Genomic DNA, 20206 nt, shown 5'->3' with positions numbered 1-20206 from the left:
GAAGTGTGTAATGCTCTGCGTACATGAATATTCATGAATGAAAAAGTTCATTCTGTGCTAATTGTTCGTAACGAACATTGAAATCGAAGTTAAAATTTGACATATTTTCCTTAGCATGATTAATTTGCTTGGTATTTGACACTGAAAAAATGTGAATATTTGTAGTGATGCAGTTTGTGGGAACGTTTCGTATTTCACAGCATGTATGGCTTAATCACCCACAGACAGAAGAGAAATGCACAATGCCTGATCCGTCGTGCACTCTACTTCATAAAAAATCCACACGTTTCTTGTTTCTAACATGAGACAATTATCTGATACGAAATGTAGGAGCACGCTTTTGCATTGAAGCATGCATTTCTACATGTCTGTGAATTTACATACAAGATGTGAAATATCAGTGTTGCAACATTCACGAATAAAGAACAACGAAAGCAGATACTCGAAACAACTGTGAGGAACAGGCAAATAGCAAAGACGTCATTCACGTACTTAATGTTAATAGAAAGAAGTAATATTTTTACCAGACCGGATATATTTTTACAGATTCAGCATGTAATTAACGTTGCTGGATTTTAAACATACTGACAAATGGATTTAGGGAGAATGGCAGACGTTCAAAATCGTTTTTTAAGAAAACTGTTCCTATTTTGGGATGGGTGAGAATACGCACACTTTAAAAAGAAAATATTGTGATCTTTCCCTGTCCGATCTGTTACTCAAATCTTTGCAGATGTGTATCTTGTAACATATTAGATTTCAATGTATTCTGAGCTCTTAAAAAGATTACTGTACGTGTAATATATTGAAATGTCACTAAATGAAATAATTTAAGGATTATATATTATTTGTTAATCTGTTACATTTAAGCAGTTCTCCATTCAAGAGTTGTTCAAAATGATAATTCACAATAACTGCAATTGTTTGTTCATTTATTTTATTCTTGTACATACATGACTTGATCGGAAGCTAATATACAGTTGTTGTTCTTAATATGTTAATACAAATGGATGTATTGTATTCGAAGGAAAAGTTTCGGTGGCTTAGATGTGTTATTACTTTGAAAGAAGTAAGAAAGACAGAAGCAGACGAAGCAGGCGAGGGACGGAAATATTTTGGGAAGGGGTTAGTCACATTTAATATAGTCCTAAATACTATACAGAAAAGAATATTCGTTCTAAAATAATAGCTTTTATGCAGTTCTTCTTGTTGGGACGATAGGGGGCGGACTAGACGACCCAGGGGGGAGGGGGTTTGCCTCTGTTGCCATCTTCTAGGGCCTTCTAAACAAAATTTAGATTTCAGGACTATATGATATGATTACTTCAAATGTGATTTATGTGAGCATAGGTTAAAATGCAAAAAAGTCAAACTTCAAGTTGTGATTTATGATTTCGGCACATGAAACGCAGTTCACAGGGTATGACGACCATGACTCACGAAAATGTGTGAAACTGTCAGTCACTATAATTCAACGAACATACTTCCTCCAAATTGGACAATGAAGGAGGAGATAAATATGAGATATGCAAAAGTCCATCGCATTTCTGTTCTGAAAAAAAGATCGCGTTTCCCCATCTCATTTCCACAGTCAGAATATATAGATATAAAGGCAGTGCGGGTGATTTGTGCATTTGGAATCATTAACAGTCATGGCCTCAGCGTTTCTACTACTGGCCTTTTTCTGCATCGTAGAAGCTCAGCTTGACGGTCTTCCAGAAGTGGCCGTAAGTTTATTGTTTTCTAAAGAAAACTAGGATAAGATAATAATGTGTTGTTCTAATAGATCCACGGTCCAATTCAAAGTTTCTGTTGGCAGGATACACGTAGAAATGGCAATTCAACTATTATATTTTGTAAAGTTTATACAAATATTTATATACTTGTACGTAACTCAGTTCCTTTACAGCCTCAGCTCTTAACGAAACTCAGAATATTTTATGATTTTAGTTATGCAACGTTAGAGTTGTTATTTGTAACGATAAGGGGCTGGACCCCATATAATGTGACGGGTGCAAAATAGCCTAAGTGCTGACGCACCCAAAATTTTAAAATCAAATTTAAAAATAAAAGTTCTGCGTATTTCTGCTTTATACGTAAATTACTGTAGGTCCCAGCAAGAAAAATAATTTAAAAACGTACGTACGTAATTTGTACGTATTGCATTTATACGTAATTCGGTGTTATACGTACTAATTTTCATAAAATACAGTTGATTTGTACGTAACCAGATACAACAATGTCACAGAAGTGACAGCTTTCAGTTGTTACTGGTCGGCGATGGAGTACAGAAAGAGGAAATGTGACACGCTTGCCAAGAAAGTAAAATTTATACGTGGAGGTGATGCTAATCCACTGAAATTGCTACAGATTTAGGCATTACTTATACTAGTAGAAGAAATGCTATTTTTGATGATTTTTTAAAATTGCGTAGTAAAACTATAAAACTACAGTGTCTACTGTAGTTTTGTTTTTCAGTACCAAAGTGTTCACTAATGAAGTTGAAAATATAATGTATTTAAGAGTCAAACTTTTTAGATTCGTTAATTTACCACTCTATGACAGAAATAACCTGTATCTTGTTCCTCAAAATAGATATAACTACAGTATTTAAATAATGATATGACATGGAATCTAAATTTGATTTGTAAGTAATTCAATTATACGTATTAATTTCTCTTCGACTTAACATATGTAGCTATAACTCAGGATGAACTGGATTAAATCAAAGAGTATCGAACAAATTAAGCCCCGTTTTGGAATAACCTGCATTCACCGAACGTTGACCCGCAATCTATGCTGTCACCGTCTACTGCCAATCCCCCTCTGTTGCGATTGATTGATTGGGTGTTTTAAGTTCACTTTATGCACAGTAAGGCTAATCGGGACTGGACCTACAGTTTAAAGTGGGATCCGAACCACTTGTGCCTTACAAGGCGACGACGCTACCACTGCGCAATCGGGGAGGCCTCCTCTGTTGCGAGAAAGCAGGCTAACCAAATAATCTACTCGGGAATGTACAAATGCTCGACCAGCACACTGCCGTACGCAGATGGGGCCTGATGAGACTACATCCCCTTCCGAACTTTTGAGAAGATCCAAATTTTCAAATAAAAGTAGTAAAGAATTCTGGGTAACTGCAACTCCGTCCTAAAATGGCCTCGATTACAATTTTTTGTCTTTGAACAACATTTAAGACGTAGGTTTTAAAAATGGCAATTAACAAATATTTAACAGCGCATCCCTCCACAACGCAGCTATTTAATATGTATCTTTAGAATTCCCACCCCCTCCTAAAAAATCATGCGGATGCCAGTGGTACTGCACACTAATCACTATCGCGATCACGGTGGATTGATTTAAATCAGGTGTTTTTTTTTTTCAAAATAATCACTGATTTAAATCACTTTAAATAAATAACTTACAGAAAAATGTACATATTGTAGATTTTGTAGATTTCAGAAATGCTTTTCGTGAAGGTATATTAATCTCGTAATCATTTAATGGAGTTTATTAGGCTCTAAGAAAGGAAACAAAATATGTGTAGTGATGGAAAGGAATATGGAAAGGAAAAGCAATAAGTAAACAATAAACACACTTATAGTGGGGTCGGGCCACCGGAAAATATTTCACTTCCGGCCGAGTACGTGCCCTTTGGGGAGCGGATACTACATTAATTCCTGAACCCAAAACGCCTCAGACCCCAAGTTTTTAAACCCTCGTTTGTCAGTAATGGCGTCTTCAAAATGGCGGCCATGACAAAGATTCTATTCCTGTTCGTTACAGTTATTTATCATTCATGACATCTTGCTTACACCTAATTTGCAGTTTATAACTGTACTATGACAATAAGAAATTAAGAAGACCCACTTTATCAAATATTATTAGATATGGCGGCCAACATGGCCGCGAAAAGTCTAAAAATAACCCTTTCACCTAAGTGATCATGTTTGAGATCAATCCTTAGGCTATGTTTTGGAGGTTCCAGAACTCAACAGTGGCATCAAAAGTAGTATAAGACTAATCCCACGAAATGATATTAGTTCAATTTTTTATAATCTGTATATATACAGGGTGTTTCAAAAGACTAACACCAAAGGACAAACTACGTTATTAGTGCAGATGGAGAAAAATGGAAAGAGAGGAAACTTGTTGGAAATATGAGGTTTTAAATGTAATGTACTTGAATTTTCAACGTAGCATGCACCATTGAGGCTGTACGCTGGTACGAGCCTCAATGAGAACTGACATTGCCTTGTTGCCACATGCTTCGTCCTTAAAGGGAGCATTTACGTTATCGCAACACCGTAATGTACTCTGTAAAGTGAGAATGATGGCGCAGAATTAAAGAGAAAGTAAGAAGTATATGTGTGGGGGTGTGTACAGAAACACAGACACACACGCACACAACTACAAAATCTGCAATTGTGGCTAATGTTTTCTGAACTAGAGGTTGTTTCTTAGGTTATAGTGATATGAACATAGGATAACTTTTCGAAACGAAAGGGGTCTTAATTTTTTCCCTTCTTATCAGGATAAATCACCATTAAAATATATTTGCGCTCATACATCTTCTGGTGGTACATACCGGAAATGCCAACAATAAAGAGACGATTAAGAGGGTAATGGTTCGCGCAGACTTCGTCTTCGTTGCCCTAGGTTCGCCGTATTGAGTAAGTTGTGTGTCTCAATGAATAAGGAAAGACATCTGGTACCGTTCATCGAAAGGAAGGAAGCAGTAGACCAAAACCAGCAGAAGAAAAATATTAAAAAATGTAATGATTCGTGTGTTACGGATATCTTCCGTCATCTTCCGTCATCACGCTGCTTCCCCTCCAGACGACTCTGGCACACAGCCGAAGTGTCAGTGGCACGCATGGACGGCGTCGATATTCATATCCAATCTTTAATTCCATTTTGACGATACTCTGGACAAACATAATTTCTGTACCTACTTCGTCCAGAATTTGGATGGCACCACATCAAGTCGATGACTTGCTGGCAGTTGATTGCATAATCTGTTTGGTTATTGATAGCACTAAAGTGAAGTTTGCGGATTAACTTTTGTGTTATATTTTGTGCAGGTATCTCAGAACCATGACACCGGAAAATATATAGAAGAGCCGATGTCCAGACCTCCCTGATGGCATTCTGGTAAAGTCGTCACCTTGTCCAAGTTTTTGGTGCGCGGTGGAGACACATCTAAGTTAAACTGCGTGCCATAGCTGTGCATAAACTGCACTTTAAAATAAAATCAAATGTCAATGTCCATTCTTGGGCGATTCATCACCATTAACAAGCTCTCATCTACCGAGGGAAGCAGAGATGATGAGGCGTTACCTTCAGCACAGACAAGATGTAGTCGTCGGAGGGCGGGAAACGCCGTTTACTGACGTGACAGAGCTTGTTCTAGAAGATAACAAGAAATTATGTGCGAGAATATCCATTTCCACAGTCAGCAATGGAACAATCCGCCAGCTTCCGAAGAAAATGCATGGCAAACAGATAATTTTGGGGAAGTAAGCTACGAGAATTGTAGCTCCAGAGAATGAAACAGTTTCGGTAGAAAGTGGAGTCATTTTAAACGGCTACAGAGGGGAAGATGACTATACCAAGTGCCAGTGTGCCGTGAAAATTCTGAAAATACGAGAGAGTGTGACTTCTTACAAGATCAGAGATCCAAGAGACTGTTGCACACGATAGGAACAAACGCTTTAAGACCATCCAGAAGAACTTCATGGCACTGCAAGGCATCGTGAGAGAGATACAACGGACTTAAAAATACATGTCAACAGGGTAGTCGTATTTATCAACCGCAAGTACCTCCTTAGGACGTCCAAGAGTTCGCTGCCACTTCGGACGATGAAGGTGTAGATGATCCAGACTACGTTCCCTCTACGCGGAGAAGAAAAAATAAAAACATAATTGTTGTTGCGGCGAGGAAGGTCCCAATTACTGTATTAGCAAAATAGCTACAGTAGCCGTTGTGACAGCAGCCCTAGAGAACCACCGGACATTGACGGTGGAGGACAAATCGAAGGTAGTTCAGAGAAGCAAGGTGTGGTGACAAGGGAAGACAGCTTAATCAGCATAGTTTAAGGTATCCCAGTATCGCCAAAATGGAATTAAAGATTGGATATGAAAATCGACGCCGTCCATGCGTGCCACTGACACTTTGGCTGTGTGCCAGAGGCGTCTGGAGGGGAAGCAGCGTGATGACGGAAGATAGCAATCCGTAACACACGAACCATTACATTTTTTAATACTTTTCTTCTGCCGGTTTTGGTCTACTGCATCCTTCCTTTCGATGAACGGTACCAGATGTCTTTCCTTATTCATTGAGACACACAACTTACTCGATACGGCGAACCTAGGGCACCGAAGACGAAATCTGCGCGAAACCTTGCCCTCTAAATCGTCACTTTATTGTTGGAATTTCCGGTATGTGCCAACGGAAGATGTTGTCTGAACGCAAATATATTTTAATGGTGATTTACCCTGATTAGAAGGGAAAAATTAAGACCCCTTTCGTTTCGAAATGCTATCCTTTGTTCATATCACTATACTCTAATGGACAAACTCTATTTCAGAAAACATTAACCACAATTATTTTGCCGTTAATTTTGCGTCATCATTCTCACTTTACCGACTACATTACGGTGTTGCTATAACGTAAATTCTCCCTTTAAGGACGAAGCATGTGGCAACAAGGCAATGTCAGTTCTCATTGAGGCTCGTACCAGCGTACATGCTACGTTGAAAATCAAGCACATTACATTTAAAACCTCATATTTCCAACAACTTTCCTCTCTTTTCATTTTTCTCCATCTGCACTAATAACGTAGTTTGTCCTTTGGTGTCAGACTTTTGAAACAACCTGTGTATATATATATATATATATATATATATATATATATATATATATATATATATATATATCAGTGGCGTATGCTGGTTTTAACTAGTGGGTAATCTCAGACACTTGATTTATCCACCCACTCCAGAAGTCTCCCTGCAAATTTACCTCAACATTCATACAGGATTTACGAATGTATGTGTGAAAACGTTTACCTTATTGTTGCTACCACTGTCGAATAATTGTTGTGATTGCAGTTAATCTACGTTTAGAATTTCAAATAATAAAACAAGAAAATATAATAAATCTATAAGAAAAAACCTGTAACAAAGAATATGAAAGGAATGCGGTAGTGAAATAAAAACCCTCAATATTAATTGAAGTGTAAAATTCAAGTTACGCCAGTACCCACTTACTCGTGCATTCACGATTTTTGTTTTTATACACGGAAGTTTGAGTTCAAGACATGTGGTACAAGAGATTCTACTGGCCTACCTACATTAACTATTTGCAATTTCTCCGGAAAATATCCCGTTCCAAATATTTTCACACGAAAATATTATATTATATCCATTGCCTTTAACTTTAAACACAGCACTAGCACGAATACTAAACCACTAACAGCTAAACAAATATTAAATTCTCGAATCGCTACAACACGCATTCAATTCCCTGCGCCAATCTTCTATTGTGGTTCCTTACTGCTTGACACAGACTTCATATTCCCTGCGATGCGCGAGGTTCTATAAGTTGGAATCATTGCGTTTTTTGTTTATATATTTTTCATTCAAACATCTTTTATCATTATGATCATTATTAATCTAGAGAGGGGGGAGAAGCAACTTAAATAACCTAATATATGTGTACGTATATATATAATTTATTTCTGATAGCTTTCCCTTTTAAAAATTATTCATTTCTGTGAAAGAAATACTCTCACTGGTTTTGAAGGCTACAAAGAAAGTAATCACGCATTTAAAAATACAAAAATGAATAAAAGTAAGCATATAAATAGTTTAATTACTTCATTAATCGATTTATTAAATTGTTATTTGACGTCGCTTTTCTGCCACTTTTGGCTAATCACTACGAGTGATGATATGAAATTGATGAAGGGACATTTACAAAGAGCACCCATGCCCAGCCCGGTATTCGAACCCTGGAGCTCTGACGTCGTAGGGAGCTGTGGCAACCACTACACCACAGAGGTCGGTGTAATTTCTTGAATTTCTAGTTAAAATTTTAATTTATTTAATTACAGTCATCTTCAAAATTAAAGCTTTTTTTTTTCCTATGACAATATCTGTTGAAATAGCAGATATCAGGAAGACAGAAGCAAATGTAAAATGAGAATTAACATAGAATTGGTTCGCAAATGTTGTTCACATTTCCCTGTTTCTCGCGCACTTTCAGATGTATTTTCTCTACTTTCCTTTTCAGTACGTAATTTGCGAACCCAGAATTCTGTTTCCTGAGAAATTTCCCTGTCGTAAACAACACAGCTCCTACGATACAAAGGCCACCGGGGAAGAATGGCACAGCGTTGCCAGGTCAGATTTTAAAAAATCGGGAGACCGTCCCCTGAAAAATCAGGAGATCTGCTTAAAAAATCAGAAGAACTAATAATAGCGGATTGTCAACGTTCTGGGGGTGGGGGTAGAGTGGGAAAGCTTTCCACTATCATTATTGAACATTAATTATTAATTTTAGATGTCAAAAGATAAATTTATTACTGTTATGTCAATACAAATTTTATTATGAATTTGCACTTCAAAGGGTACGATAACCCCACCCCCTTAATTGACCTAAGGTAAAGGTACAGTTTCCCCCCAACCAGTGGCAACGATCGGGTGCCAAAACTGAGGGGGGGGGGTGCAAGGATTCGAGGATACATATTTTTAAATACTCTACCTGATAACACCTTAGATTGCTTTTATTTAAAACTAGCCAAAGTTACAGGATGTAATTTTTTTTAACAATACATTCAAAGCATACTCGCATTAATGGTAATAGAGGAGGGCTCCCCCCGACTATTCCAATACTGGTTGAAGATCTCCACGCTTAGAGGTGGCGAAGGAAAGCGTGGGAGGGAGACCGGCAGTCGGTAGGTATGCCTAGGCCCTTCATGGGCTGTTGCGCGACGGATTATTATTATTATCATGCCTGAACCCCCGAAATTCCCTCGAATTAAAACTTTTATTTCAATCACGGAAGGTAACCAACCAGTATTAGACAGATTGGTTGATTCATATGGTTTATTTCGTAAAGATGTGAAATTGATGAAGGGACACTCACAAAGAGCTCCCATGCCCAGTCCGGGATTCGAACCCGTGACCCAGTATTAGACAGTTCGCAGGTTTTTCTTCAACTTTTTTCCCAGTCACTCCAGACAATGTACATGTTTATTAAAGCAGCTTTATGCATTCGAGGATTACCTGGTATAAAATCGGGAAAGAGAATTTCTACCGCCACGGTATTGAATCAGTATAAAGGGAAAAGAAAACAACGCTCTAAAAACATGAACTATTATTTCTAAGTTAAGAGATGATTAAGAAAAAATAAAACTGCATCAGCAGTTTACTAAGCCGACCTCCGTGGCTGAGTGGTTAGCACAGAGTCGGTAACGCGTCTGACTACCATGCAAAAGGTCCCGGGTTCGATCCCCGGCCGGTTCAAATCCGGGAATTTTTCTAACGTTGGAAGCGGCCCCGGCTCCCACCCAGCGGCGAATAACATGGGTATCTGGCGGAAACCCTGGGGGGTAAAGGCAGTCAGGGGCGTGGTACTAAGCACAAGTGAGCACTTTACCTTCTTTTTACCTATGACATCAAGGATCCCGTCTCGGGATCGAATCTCGGCCTGGGCATGGTTGTCTCTTCATTAATTTCATCATATCATCACTCATCCTCGTCTTCGCGTTTAGCCAAAACCAAAAAGTGGAAGAAATGCGAGGAAAAATAAACCAAATCAATGAATCGACAGTTTACTAAGAGCTAATTAACTATAACCTTTGGCTGCATTTGTAATGTGGACTCCCTTTTTTATCAGAGTTAGAAACCTGAACCTGTATCTAGCATTTGCTTCCAATAAACACTACCATAAAACTGAATACTTGTTCGTATGTGTGGGTGGCAACATTGGTATTTAGTTGTAACCAGTTTCCAGTTGCCTCCCGTTTGACAAAAACCGCACCAGATGTGGAAAGTTAGGACACCCGCCTTGAAGTTCCCAATGCACAAAGGGCTCAAGAAGCCGCGCGTCTTTCCCAATATCATCAAGCCTGGTATGACCATATGACCCTCCCCCCACATACCTACCTTTCTCTCTCTCTGCGGAATATTCATGTCTCTTTGCATTCCACCAGCTGAATATGTAAATTTTAAATCAACTTTCGATATTTTTAAATAATTGTTCATTATAAATATTTAAGAAAGCAAAAAATCAGGAGATTTCCACATTTTCTTGAAACTTGTCAGGAGATCAGTAGATCATGCTGAAAATCAGGAAATCTCCTGCGAAATCAGTAGACCTGGCAACACTGGAATGGCAGAAGAGGGTGCCAGCCGAGGGAACGGCAAAGGCTCTGGGGTGGAGAGTGCGACCGATGGACTCTCTCCAGAAGCAGCTTACCCTTGCCATGGAATAACCGCGCCTGAGAAGCAGCGTTTCCTTGCCCTCCCGTCAAGGGATTTAAAGGGAGCCGGTAGAATCTCACCCTGACGTCACCAGATTCCACCAGCTGGAGAAAGTGGCTGAAAGCCTCTCGGACATTCAGCGGCAAACGTTTGAAAAACATTCGCGCGCTGGAAGTAAAGAAATATGCGAATCAAAGATTGGTTCGGAAGAATATTGCGAAAAAATAAAAAACAACTTTTTTTAAAAAATTATAGTCGGGTCATCTCCGATTACCTAGGTGACCCAGAGTATACGCCGCTGATATATACAGGGTGTTTCTGAAGGTCGTTTACAACGCTTGGGAGGTGATTCCTCACACGAAAACAAGCAAAAAGTCTAAGTTCCATTTTTACGACTGAGGCTTCGTTTCCGAGATAGGAGCCTCGCAAAAGGTGACAAAGGGAACGTCACACCTAACTGGGACGAATACTATCACAGATAGAGAGGCGGTTCCAAGGGAATCATAAAGGAATCGTATGTGCTCAGTCCGGAAGTCACTATGAAAAGTTCACTGCACGCATGCGCAATGGAGTCCTTAAAGGAATTGGGGATTTCCAGCAAGAACAATACATGGAAAGGGTATGTAACGCAGCAAGAAGGACCGTGACAATGAGAAATGCGTTCAAGACAACAGATCCCGACCTCAAACATCAAAACATGAGCACCGAACACAAAATCCGAAAAGTTGAGCACGGTTGCATACCCCAGTTACACGCGAGGAATGAACGAATCATGTCATGTGCCATACGAGAGACACATTACTCCACCAGGAGGAGGAAAAGAAATACACAATATCAGATGATTGCGACAACGTGTATTTTTGCACGCGACAACTACGTAATATCCCCCCCCCACACACACACAACAAACAACAAATGCTACAATATCTTATGCACAGACAGTCCGTGTCACTGTACACCAACTGAAGATGTCACTTTCACCACACAAAGGGGGTGGGGAGCAATACCAAGAGTGTTCTCACTGAGATTTGCCGAGGGCAATAATCACAGACGGTTTTCAAAATGTCTGCCGTTTACTTCTACGCAGAGATGACAGCGACGAATCAAGGAATATCGAGTACGAGCAAACAAGCCAGGTGTATCTGCTACCGTCGCGGCGGCGACGTTGATGCGAGCAACGAGGTCCTCAGCTGATGTGACAGGTGTGTCGTATACGAGGGTTTTCATTTCTCCCCAGAAGAAAAAATCGAGTTGAGATCTGGCGACCTCGGTGGCCAAGGCACAGGCTCATCCCTACCAATGAACCTATTGCGAAACACGTCATGCAGGAAATGTCGTACATTACAATCGAAATGAGCTGGTGCACCATCGTGTTGGTACCACATTTCTTGCCGCAGTGCCAAAGGTACGGTCTCCAACAGTTCAGGCAGAACCTCACTAACAAATGCATGATACGTGCGACCATTCAGGCGAACAGGGAGAATGTATGGTCCAATTAAATGATCATGTACTATCCCGCACCACACATTCACTGAAAACCTGTGCTGGTGATGGGCCACAAAAAGTGCATGTGGATTGTCAAAGTCCCATACATGACTGTTTCTACTATTGAAGACATCCATCCTGGTGAAAATGGCTTCATCTGTCCACAATACGTTTGCCCCGAAGTGAGGGTTTGTGTCCAGCCAACAACCATTGGCAAAACTCCATACGAGGGCGAAAGTCACGAGGTAACAGTTCTTGTACTTTCTGCAGTTTAAAAGGGTGCATTCCTTCCTCTGACAACACTCGCCAAACATTCACATGAGACGTGTTTCGTGCCCGAGCGAGCACTCGCGTACTGGTGCCAGGATGTTCTGCGACCGCTGTTAACACATCTTCTGCAAACTGATGTGTACGTACACTTCGGGGTCTTCCAACTTCTTGCCGCGGTGGTAACACTGACCCTGTTTCACGCAGTCGACTGTCCACTACCTGAAAGAAGGTGTGAGACGGTAAACGTCTATGTGGAAAGCGTTCTCCATAAAGACGCTTTGCCTCACGGCTATTACCACGTGCCTCCCCATACATGAGATGCATGTCTGCTAGCTGCTGGGTCGTATACGCAGCCATCTGTGTAATAGGGAGCTGGAACTGCAAAGTATCGTTTTTGTTTAACACTGGCACACTGCACAAATTGGCCGTATCACCGTACGAACACCACAGACCAATTGTTGCGATACTTGACTTGCCCACTCCACCACGTCAACTTCTTTCAATACAACATACTAGTACTCTTCAATGCGTATGACAACCTAGAGCGAACTGCTGATCATATCCCAGCACCTGCAACACGACTGGAACGACTGCCGGAGAGAACCAACCCTTCGAGCTCCTCTCGCGAGTACAGCAGTCATGAAGGCCAAACGTAGACTACGAGAGCCAGACTTGCCTGCACAGCGCTTCCAAAACTGGTCTCTTTTACGTCACAATGATCGCGTGCGAACACTTTTGGTATTGCTCCCCACCCCCTTTGTGTGGTGAAAGTGACATCTTCAGTTGGTGTACAGTGACACGGACTGTCTGTGCATAAGACATTGTAGTATTTGTTGTTTGTTGTGTGTGTGTGGGGGGGGGGGATATTACGTAGTTGTCGCGTGTAAAAATACACGTTGTCGCAATCATCTGATATTGTGTTTTTCTTTCCCTCCTCCTGGTGGAGTAATGTGTCTCTCGTATGCCACATGACATGATTCGTTCATTCCTCGCGTGTAACTGGGGTATGCAACCGTGCTCAACTTTTCGGATTTTGTGTTCGGTGCTCATGTTTTGATGTTTGAGGTCGGGATCTGTTGTCTTGAACGCATTTCTCATTGTCACGGTCCTTCTTGCTGCGTTACATACCTTTTCCATGCATTGTTCTTGCTGGAAATCCTCAATTCCTTTGAGGACTCCATTGCGCATGCGTGCAGTGAACTTTTCATAGTGACTTCCGCACTGAGCACATACGATTCCTTTATGATTCCCTTGGAACCGCCTCTCTATCTGTGATAGTATTCGTCCCAGTTAGGTGTGACGTTCCCTTTGTCACCTTTTGCGAGGCTCCTATCTCGGAAACGAAGCCTCAGTCGTAAAAATGGAACTTAGACTTTTTGCTTGTTTTCGTGTGAGGAATCACCTCCCAAGCGTTGTAAACGACCATTAGAAACACCCTGTATATATATATATATATATATATATATATATATACAGATTATAAAAAAATGAACTAATATCATTTCGTGGGATTAGTCTTATACTACTTTTGATGCCACTGTTGAGTTCTGGAACCTCCAAAACATAGCCTAAGGTTTGATCTCAAACATGATTACATATCTGAAAGGGTTATTATTTATTTTTCGCGGCCATATTGGCAGCCATATCTAATAATATTTGATAAAGTGGGTCTTTTTAATTTCTTATTATCATAATACAGTTAAAAACTGCAAATTAGGTGGAAGTAAGATGTCATGAATGATAAATAACTGCAATGAACAGGAATAGAATCTTGGTCGTGGCCGCCATTTTGAAGACGCCATTACTGACAAACGAGGGTTTAAAAACTTGGGGTCTGAGGCGTTTTGGGTTCAGGAATTAATGTAGTATCCGCCCCCCAAAGGGCACGTTCTCCGCCTATATTGAAATATTATGCCATTTTTTCTTGCTTCTCAACCGCACTATTAAACTTCGCTTCATTTTAAATTCAATAACTTATATAAGCAAAAATAGCAAACATTTTGTGTAGAAGAATATACAAAATATTAATCATGTTAAACCGTAAGTAGTGACAATTATACTGTAAATTAACATGGAAGCTGGTATTTTGCAATATATTGTTAATAATTGCCAAACTTCAGCTACAAATGTGAAGACTTAAAAAAAAAAAAAAAAAAAAAAAAAAAAAAAAATACAAATTGTAGAGTACATAAAGGATGTTTCATTTTCACTGGAAGAAAAGTTACTGAAATTATTATAGTTTCATTAACACACTCAACAAACATTTCCATATTAGGTTCGTAAGGTATATACAGTATTAGAAAGAGAAAAATGTATATTTACATATAATTTTGTATTTGCTTTAATTAAACTCTTCAAATATTTTACATGGTTGTTTACTGGAAAAAGCATTTCTATAAGAAAACATATATATGTATGGTGCCGAAAACCACGCAAGCAATTGGAAGTTTTTATTTAAAAAATATGAAAAGATAGATTTAAATAATAAATATCATCAAAAATTATTTTTTATATAGAAATCATGATTTTTATCCACTCTGACCACGAAAATTATGCAAAATGAACGTCTTGAATGACATTTAAAAAAGTGAGGAACAAACTAGAAAATGGCAACACCACGTGCGTAAGCTCTGCTTCTCATTCCCTCCACACTGTCCAGCAGACGACATTTATCTCGTTAATGATTGACACCGGAATTGTCGAGCAATCGCTAGCGCGGGGAAGGTTCAAGCTATTGCATGTTGCATGTTCACTTATAAAACCTTAATTTAAAAGGGAAAAAAATACTCTAGAATTACAAAAATTCCACAAGGCATAAAAAGTAGGTTTATATAAATGTAGAGACGAAGTAATGAAATTGGCTTGTCCATTAACAATCTCCATGAGGTTAGAGATATAACTTTATTTCTGCAACTTGTAAATTTAATTATTCGAATCGATTAAAAATCATTTACATAAAAACTAATTTTGAGTATTTAAGAGATATAAAACACACAATTGAAAACAAGATGATGTGAATCTGGGAAATTATTTTTATAAACAGGTCTACAGAATACATTTATAATGATTTCGAATAGGTTGGCTTTGAGTTTTGTTTTCCAAGCCCACTTTATGCACATGCTAATCGGGACTATACCAACGGGTTTAAAGTGGAACGACTGCATGAAATTCGGGGCCCCTTGATTACAATTCGACGACGTTTACATACCATACTATAGTTTTCTTTGGAAGAAATCATTCTAAACAAATTACCACTTTATCTAGCTTAAAGGACCGGTCCGAACTAGAAGATGGTAAAATACATAACTCACGAAAGTCTACAACTTTTTGTTTCCAATACTACCTCACATGTGGACAGAATTTAAATTAATATGCACCTTATACAAAACTGATGAAGAGATATGATAAAGCAACCACAAGAGAAATAATAATGCCTTAATAGTAAGGCTGAGCAGATACCAATGCTGATGTACCAGTATCGGATAATATTGATGGAAATTTACCAATATCAACCGATACTTGACAAGCATTTTAATCTTGCTCGGGGTCCGCAAAATTGCCGCGCTACACTTTCGAGGAGTCTTAATTATTCTGGAAATTATGCAAAATTTTAAGTTTATTTTAATTTTGAGACAGTTTTGTGTGAAAAATAAAATATTTTGATAACGTATGATGTAATTTAATATTATGTAATTCTTGAACATTTTAACGTAAGGGTTTTAGACAAGACGATCTTCCCCGCATACATTGAAGGGTTCGAAATGGCCTCATGTGCCGAAGCACCCAAAAAATTTAATTGAATCAATCAATCAATGGATATTCTAATGCAAAAATCTTGGTAAATTGACGCAAATAACTAGAGTGGAATGCTTAGGTTTGAACAACTTTTAATTATTACAATTTTCAAGCATTGCTATCGGTATCGGCTCAGCCCTACTTAATAGAGATTCGAATCAATGACCTTTGTTGCAACATGCATTACAACAACTACAGCACTAAATCTTGTACAAGGATATCTAATCTGATGTACGTGAGTGTGCAATGACTTATGCATCAAGAGACTATTATGCAGTAACTATTGTGACTATTATCCCCTCATGATTAATACTGAAACCATCCGTTTGCTTCATTGTTAAAAAATGATACGAGAATTTTGAAATGTAGTTAAGTAAGAGAGTTTAAGAAGGTTATTTCCATTTTTTTTGGTAAAAATCAGGTTACCTAGTTTCACTAATGATGTAAATGTATTACTATACAGGGTGTCACGTAAGTCCAGAATTATAGGAATTTTGCCACTGTTGCCAGTTTCTAGGAGACTGCATCATTCGCCGAGTGAGTGTTGAGTGGTTCCACGAAGCACAGACCGGATACAACATGACTTTGACTTGTGAAGTGCTTAAGAGCCATTGTTTAAGCCGAAAGGTTTGCTATCGTGTAGTGTTTGGAAGAAGGAAGCGTCACAATTGTCGTCAGATTGATCCTACAGCTACCGAACGTTTTTGACCAAGGCAGTTTATTAAAAATCAAAAACACTTTTCACGTTACGTTTGTAACCTATATCAGGGTTTCTGTCAGACGGAGAACTAAACTAAAAAAAAAAAAAAAAAAAAGTATTTTTCTTTAGTTCTCCGTGTGATGAAAACCCTGATATAGGGTACAAACGTAACGTGTAAAGTGATTTTGATTTTCAATAAACTGCCTTGGTCAGCAAATGTAGTTTATTTATATGGAAACAAGGTTTAATTGTGTTACTACCGAACGTGTGTTACTGGAGTGGCTCTTGCGTAAAATTCCAAGTGGTGCTGGACTTGTGAGACACCCTGTATTCTAAGCAGAGAAACTTTGGAAACATTAACGTTTTACTACTATTGTGTATAATCTTGTCGTATTCTCTTACAGCGCCTGAAAGCATATATGACGGAATTCCGCCCTTGTAATAAATCTGCAGACAACAAGTTCATCTTCCGTAATGCGTCGTTCTGGTTTGTCAACAGGTCAACCATTGAAATAAGCTGTACGGTGGAAGTCCTGGTGGAAATAGACCACACCGCTTGGGTAATGAGAGCAATATATTAAAACTATAGCAAGAAAGTGTACACATTAATGGTGTTAAGATGAATACTCAAAAGTTCTATGGATATAAAACGAGAGAGAGAATTGAAAAATTGCAGTTAATAGTCCCCACTTTCTATGTGCCAGTTTTTTTTTTTTTTTTTTTTTTTTAGGCCAGTGAGTGCTTTGCTTAAGCAGCAATTCAGTTTAGTTACCGATACTTTAAAAAGTAATTGTGAGTTACTTTCCCATTACTTTGTACAAGATTAGCATAATTGATTTAAATAATTGAATTATAATATTCTACCTAGCTTTACTGTCACTTTTGGCTATCGCGGCGATGAGGATGAGTAATGATATGATTACATTTATGAAATGGCACTCGCAAGGAACACATATGTCCACAAACGATTTCGATCGTAGGCCAGGGGTCCGGGTTCGAATCCCGGCCTTGGCATGGATGTTTGTGTCCATTCATTAATTTCTTCATATCATCACTCATCCCCATATTCGTAAATTAGCCAAAAGTGGCAGAAAAGCGGAGTAAAATAGAGCAAATCAATCAATCGTAGCGTGCTGTACTAACCAAGATTAGTTTAATTCGTAGAATGTCTTGAATGTATTAAATGCAAACTAGCTGTATTTACTGATATCCATCTAAAATTACCACTAATTTTCATTATGATTGATTGATTTAGTATATTTTACTACGCGTTTTGTGCCTCTTGGCTAATGGGGATGAGTGATGAAATGATGAAATTGATGAATGCACATTCACAAACAACCAAGCCCGAGCGGGATTCGAACCCGGGACACTTGGAGTCGCAGCGCGATGTGCTAACCCCCCTTTTTTATTTACAATATAACTCTATTACATACTACTACTTTTTAACAGGGTTTAACCATACTTCATTTGTAGTTACATTCACCAATATTACATTATATTGTTGAGTCATACAGTGTATGTTGAATATAGTTTGCATATTAACTTTTTTTTACTAGGTAAAATTTTTCCATATTCACTGCGGTAATAGTCCCTTATATTGTTTCCTGTTTGTCCATTGAAAAAAATATATATCATGTACGTACCTATAATCCATTGTATCGCACGATGTTTTGTAGCAGGGAAAAAATGATATTCCGGAAAAATTATTAATTTCGGAGTAATTCACTGAACTGATGATCGACTTATATGTGCTATCATTTTTTGGAGTACCGGCCAGTCTTGTTTTTCCTTTCCACAGTGCGTCATCCTGTGTGCTATTGTATCTTGTAATAAACACTGCTCACAATTAGGGTCTGAACTAAACCCCAACCGATGTCGTTTTGCTTTATTATCAATTAGTTCGTGAACAACTTGGTACCATTGACTGCATTGTCTATTGGATAAATATTTTGCCGAAATATTTGTAAAAATTCTTTTCCAATAATATTGAGGGTGTTTCTTCACTATGTGCGGCGTATCCATATTTTGAGTAAGGTATTGATTATACAAATCTTTTACTGTTAGCTGATTATAGTCTGTTTTCTTTATAAGTCCATATAAATATTCCATTATGCTTTTTGGGAAGTGGGAATTTTTATCTCATTCACTGGTGCTTCTAATGGAATATCTCTTATATATGTATATCCTGGAATGTCCTGGACATTTTCTTGAATCATTGAAAAATGATGATGATAGAACAAAGCTTTTGTTTTTTTACCAACATCCACCAAACTCATTCCTCCTTGCTGTTTTTGTGAGCTAAGTGTCTGCTGATTCACTCGGAAAACGTATCCTGCCCAAAGGAACCGGTTTAAAGTTTTCTTTATTCGTGCTAAGTTGCGATTATCACATGGCCAAATTTGGGCTCCATACCACAATTTTGATAAAATATATACATTTGCTATTTTAACTCGCGTACATAAAGTGAAGGGTCGTTGTATAAATTTGTGTATGGTATAATTAAAATTCTGATATATATTATCATAACTAAGGTTTATGCTTTTTGTAGTGTAATTTGTAAAAAACACTCCTAGGATTTTAACTTGATCCACTTTTTTAAATATCACGTCAGGTAGCTGTTCATGTTGCTTTCCTAATGTTAAGTAACACGTTTTAGTCATATTCACTAAGGCACCAGATTCTATTTCATATTTTCGTATACATTCCATTAAATTCTTAATCGCTGCCTGATTTTGGCATATGACTGTGACATCATCGATATAAGCTCTAATCGTAAATTCCGTTCCTGTATTATTATCATTTACGGTCGTGCGACAGTGTTGAAGGAAGGGTGCCAAGGCCATTACAAAAAGAGGTAAGCTTAATGGGCTTCCTTGCGGAAGTCCTCTGTTAACTGTGCATTTATTAGTTAAAACCCCATTGATTTTTGCTTTTAAGCTTATATTTGTCACTAATGTTTTGATATTTTCGTACATTTGTCCATGAATACCCATCTTTTGTATTGTTTTTAGCAAAAACCTATGTCCTACTCTATTAAATGCCTGTGAATAATCAATCGCTACGAGGTATTTATTTGGTTGGGAGTCTTGAGATTTAATTATTTCATCTCGTAATAGTGTCAATAAATGGTATATTTTTTTTTTCTCCAACTACTCCATATTGATATGGTGTAGCCAGTTTTGTCAAAATCAACTTTAATCGATTTGCTACACATCTAGTCAATATTTTATAGTCTGTGTTAAATAATGTTATTGGTCTATAATCTTTCATTTCCTTGGGTTGACTATTTTTTGGTATTAAAATTATTATTCATGTTGTCTCATAATTTACTAAATTATTTTTGTCTAATACTGTATTAACCCATTTTGTTAAAGTATTACCCATTGTTGGCCATAAAAACTTTATATGCATTAGTCGCTATTCCATCTTCCCCAGGTGCTGTTCCCCGTACTCCCTGTACTA

General features: G+C 38.2%; 1 protein-coding gene across 1 annotated transcript in view; it reads left to right on the top strand.

Annotated features, from left to right (window-relative positions):
- The first annotated feature begins 1610 nt into the window (after nucleotides 1–1610).
- Nucleotides 1611–20206, top strand: part of LOC145991128 (uncharacterized) — a 47492-nt gene continuing 28896 nt past the window's right edge. The window contains exons 1-2 of the mRNA XM_083126902.1: nucleotides 1611–1727; nucleotides 17146–17301. Of these exons, the coding sequence (XP_082983028.1) occupies nucleotides 1653–1727; nucleotides 17146–17301 (231 nt within the window). The 5' untranslated portion in view covers nucleotides 1611–1652. The remainder of the gene's footprint in view (nucleotides 1728–17145; nucleotides 17302–20206) is intronic.

This window comes from Lepisma saccharinum, chromosome 1, assembly GCF_977018435.1.
Source record: "Lepisma saccharinum chromosome 1, izLepSacc3.1, whole genome shotgun sequence".
NCBI lineage: Eukaryota > Metazoa > Arthropoda > Insecta > Zygentoma > Lepismatidae > Lepisma > Lepisma saccharinum.
The sequence above is the reverse complement of the archived record's forward strand: the minus strand, read 5'-3'. Positions and strand labels throughout refer to the sequence as shown.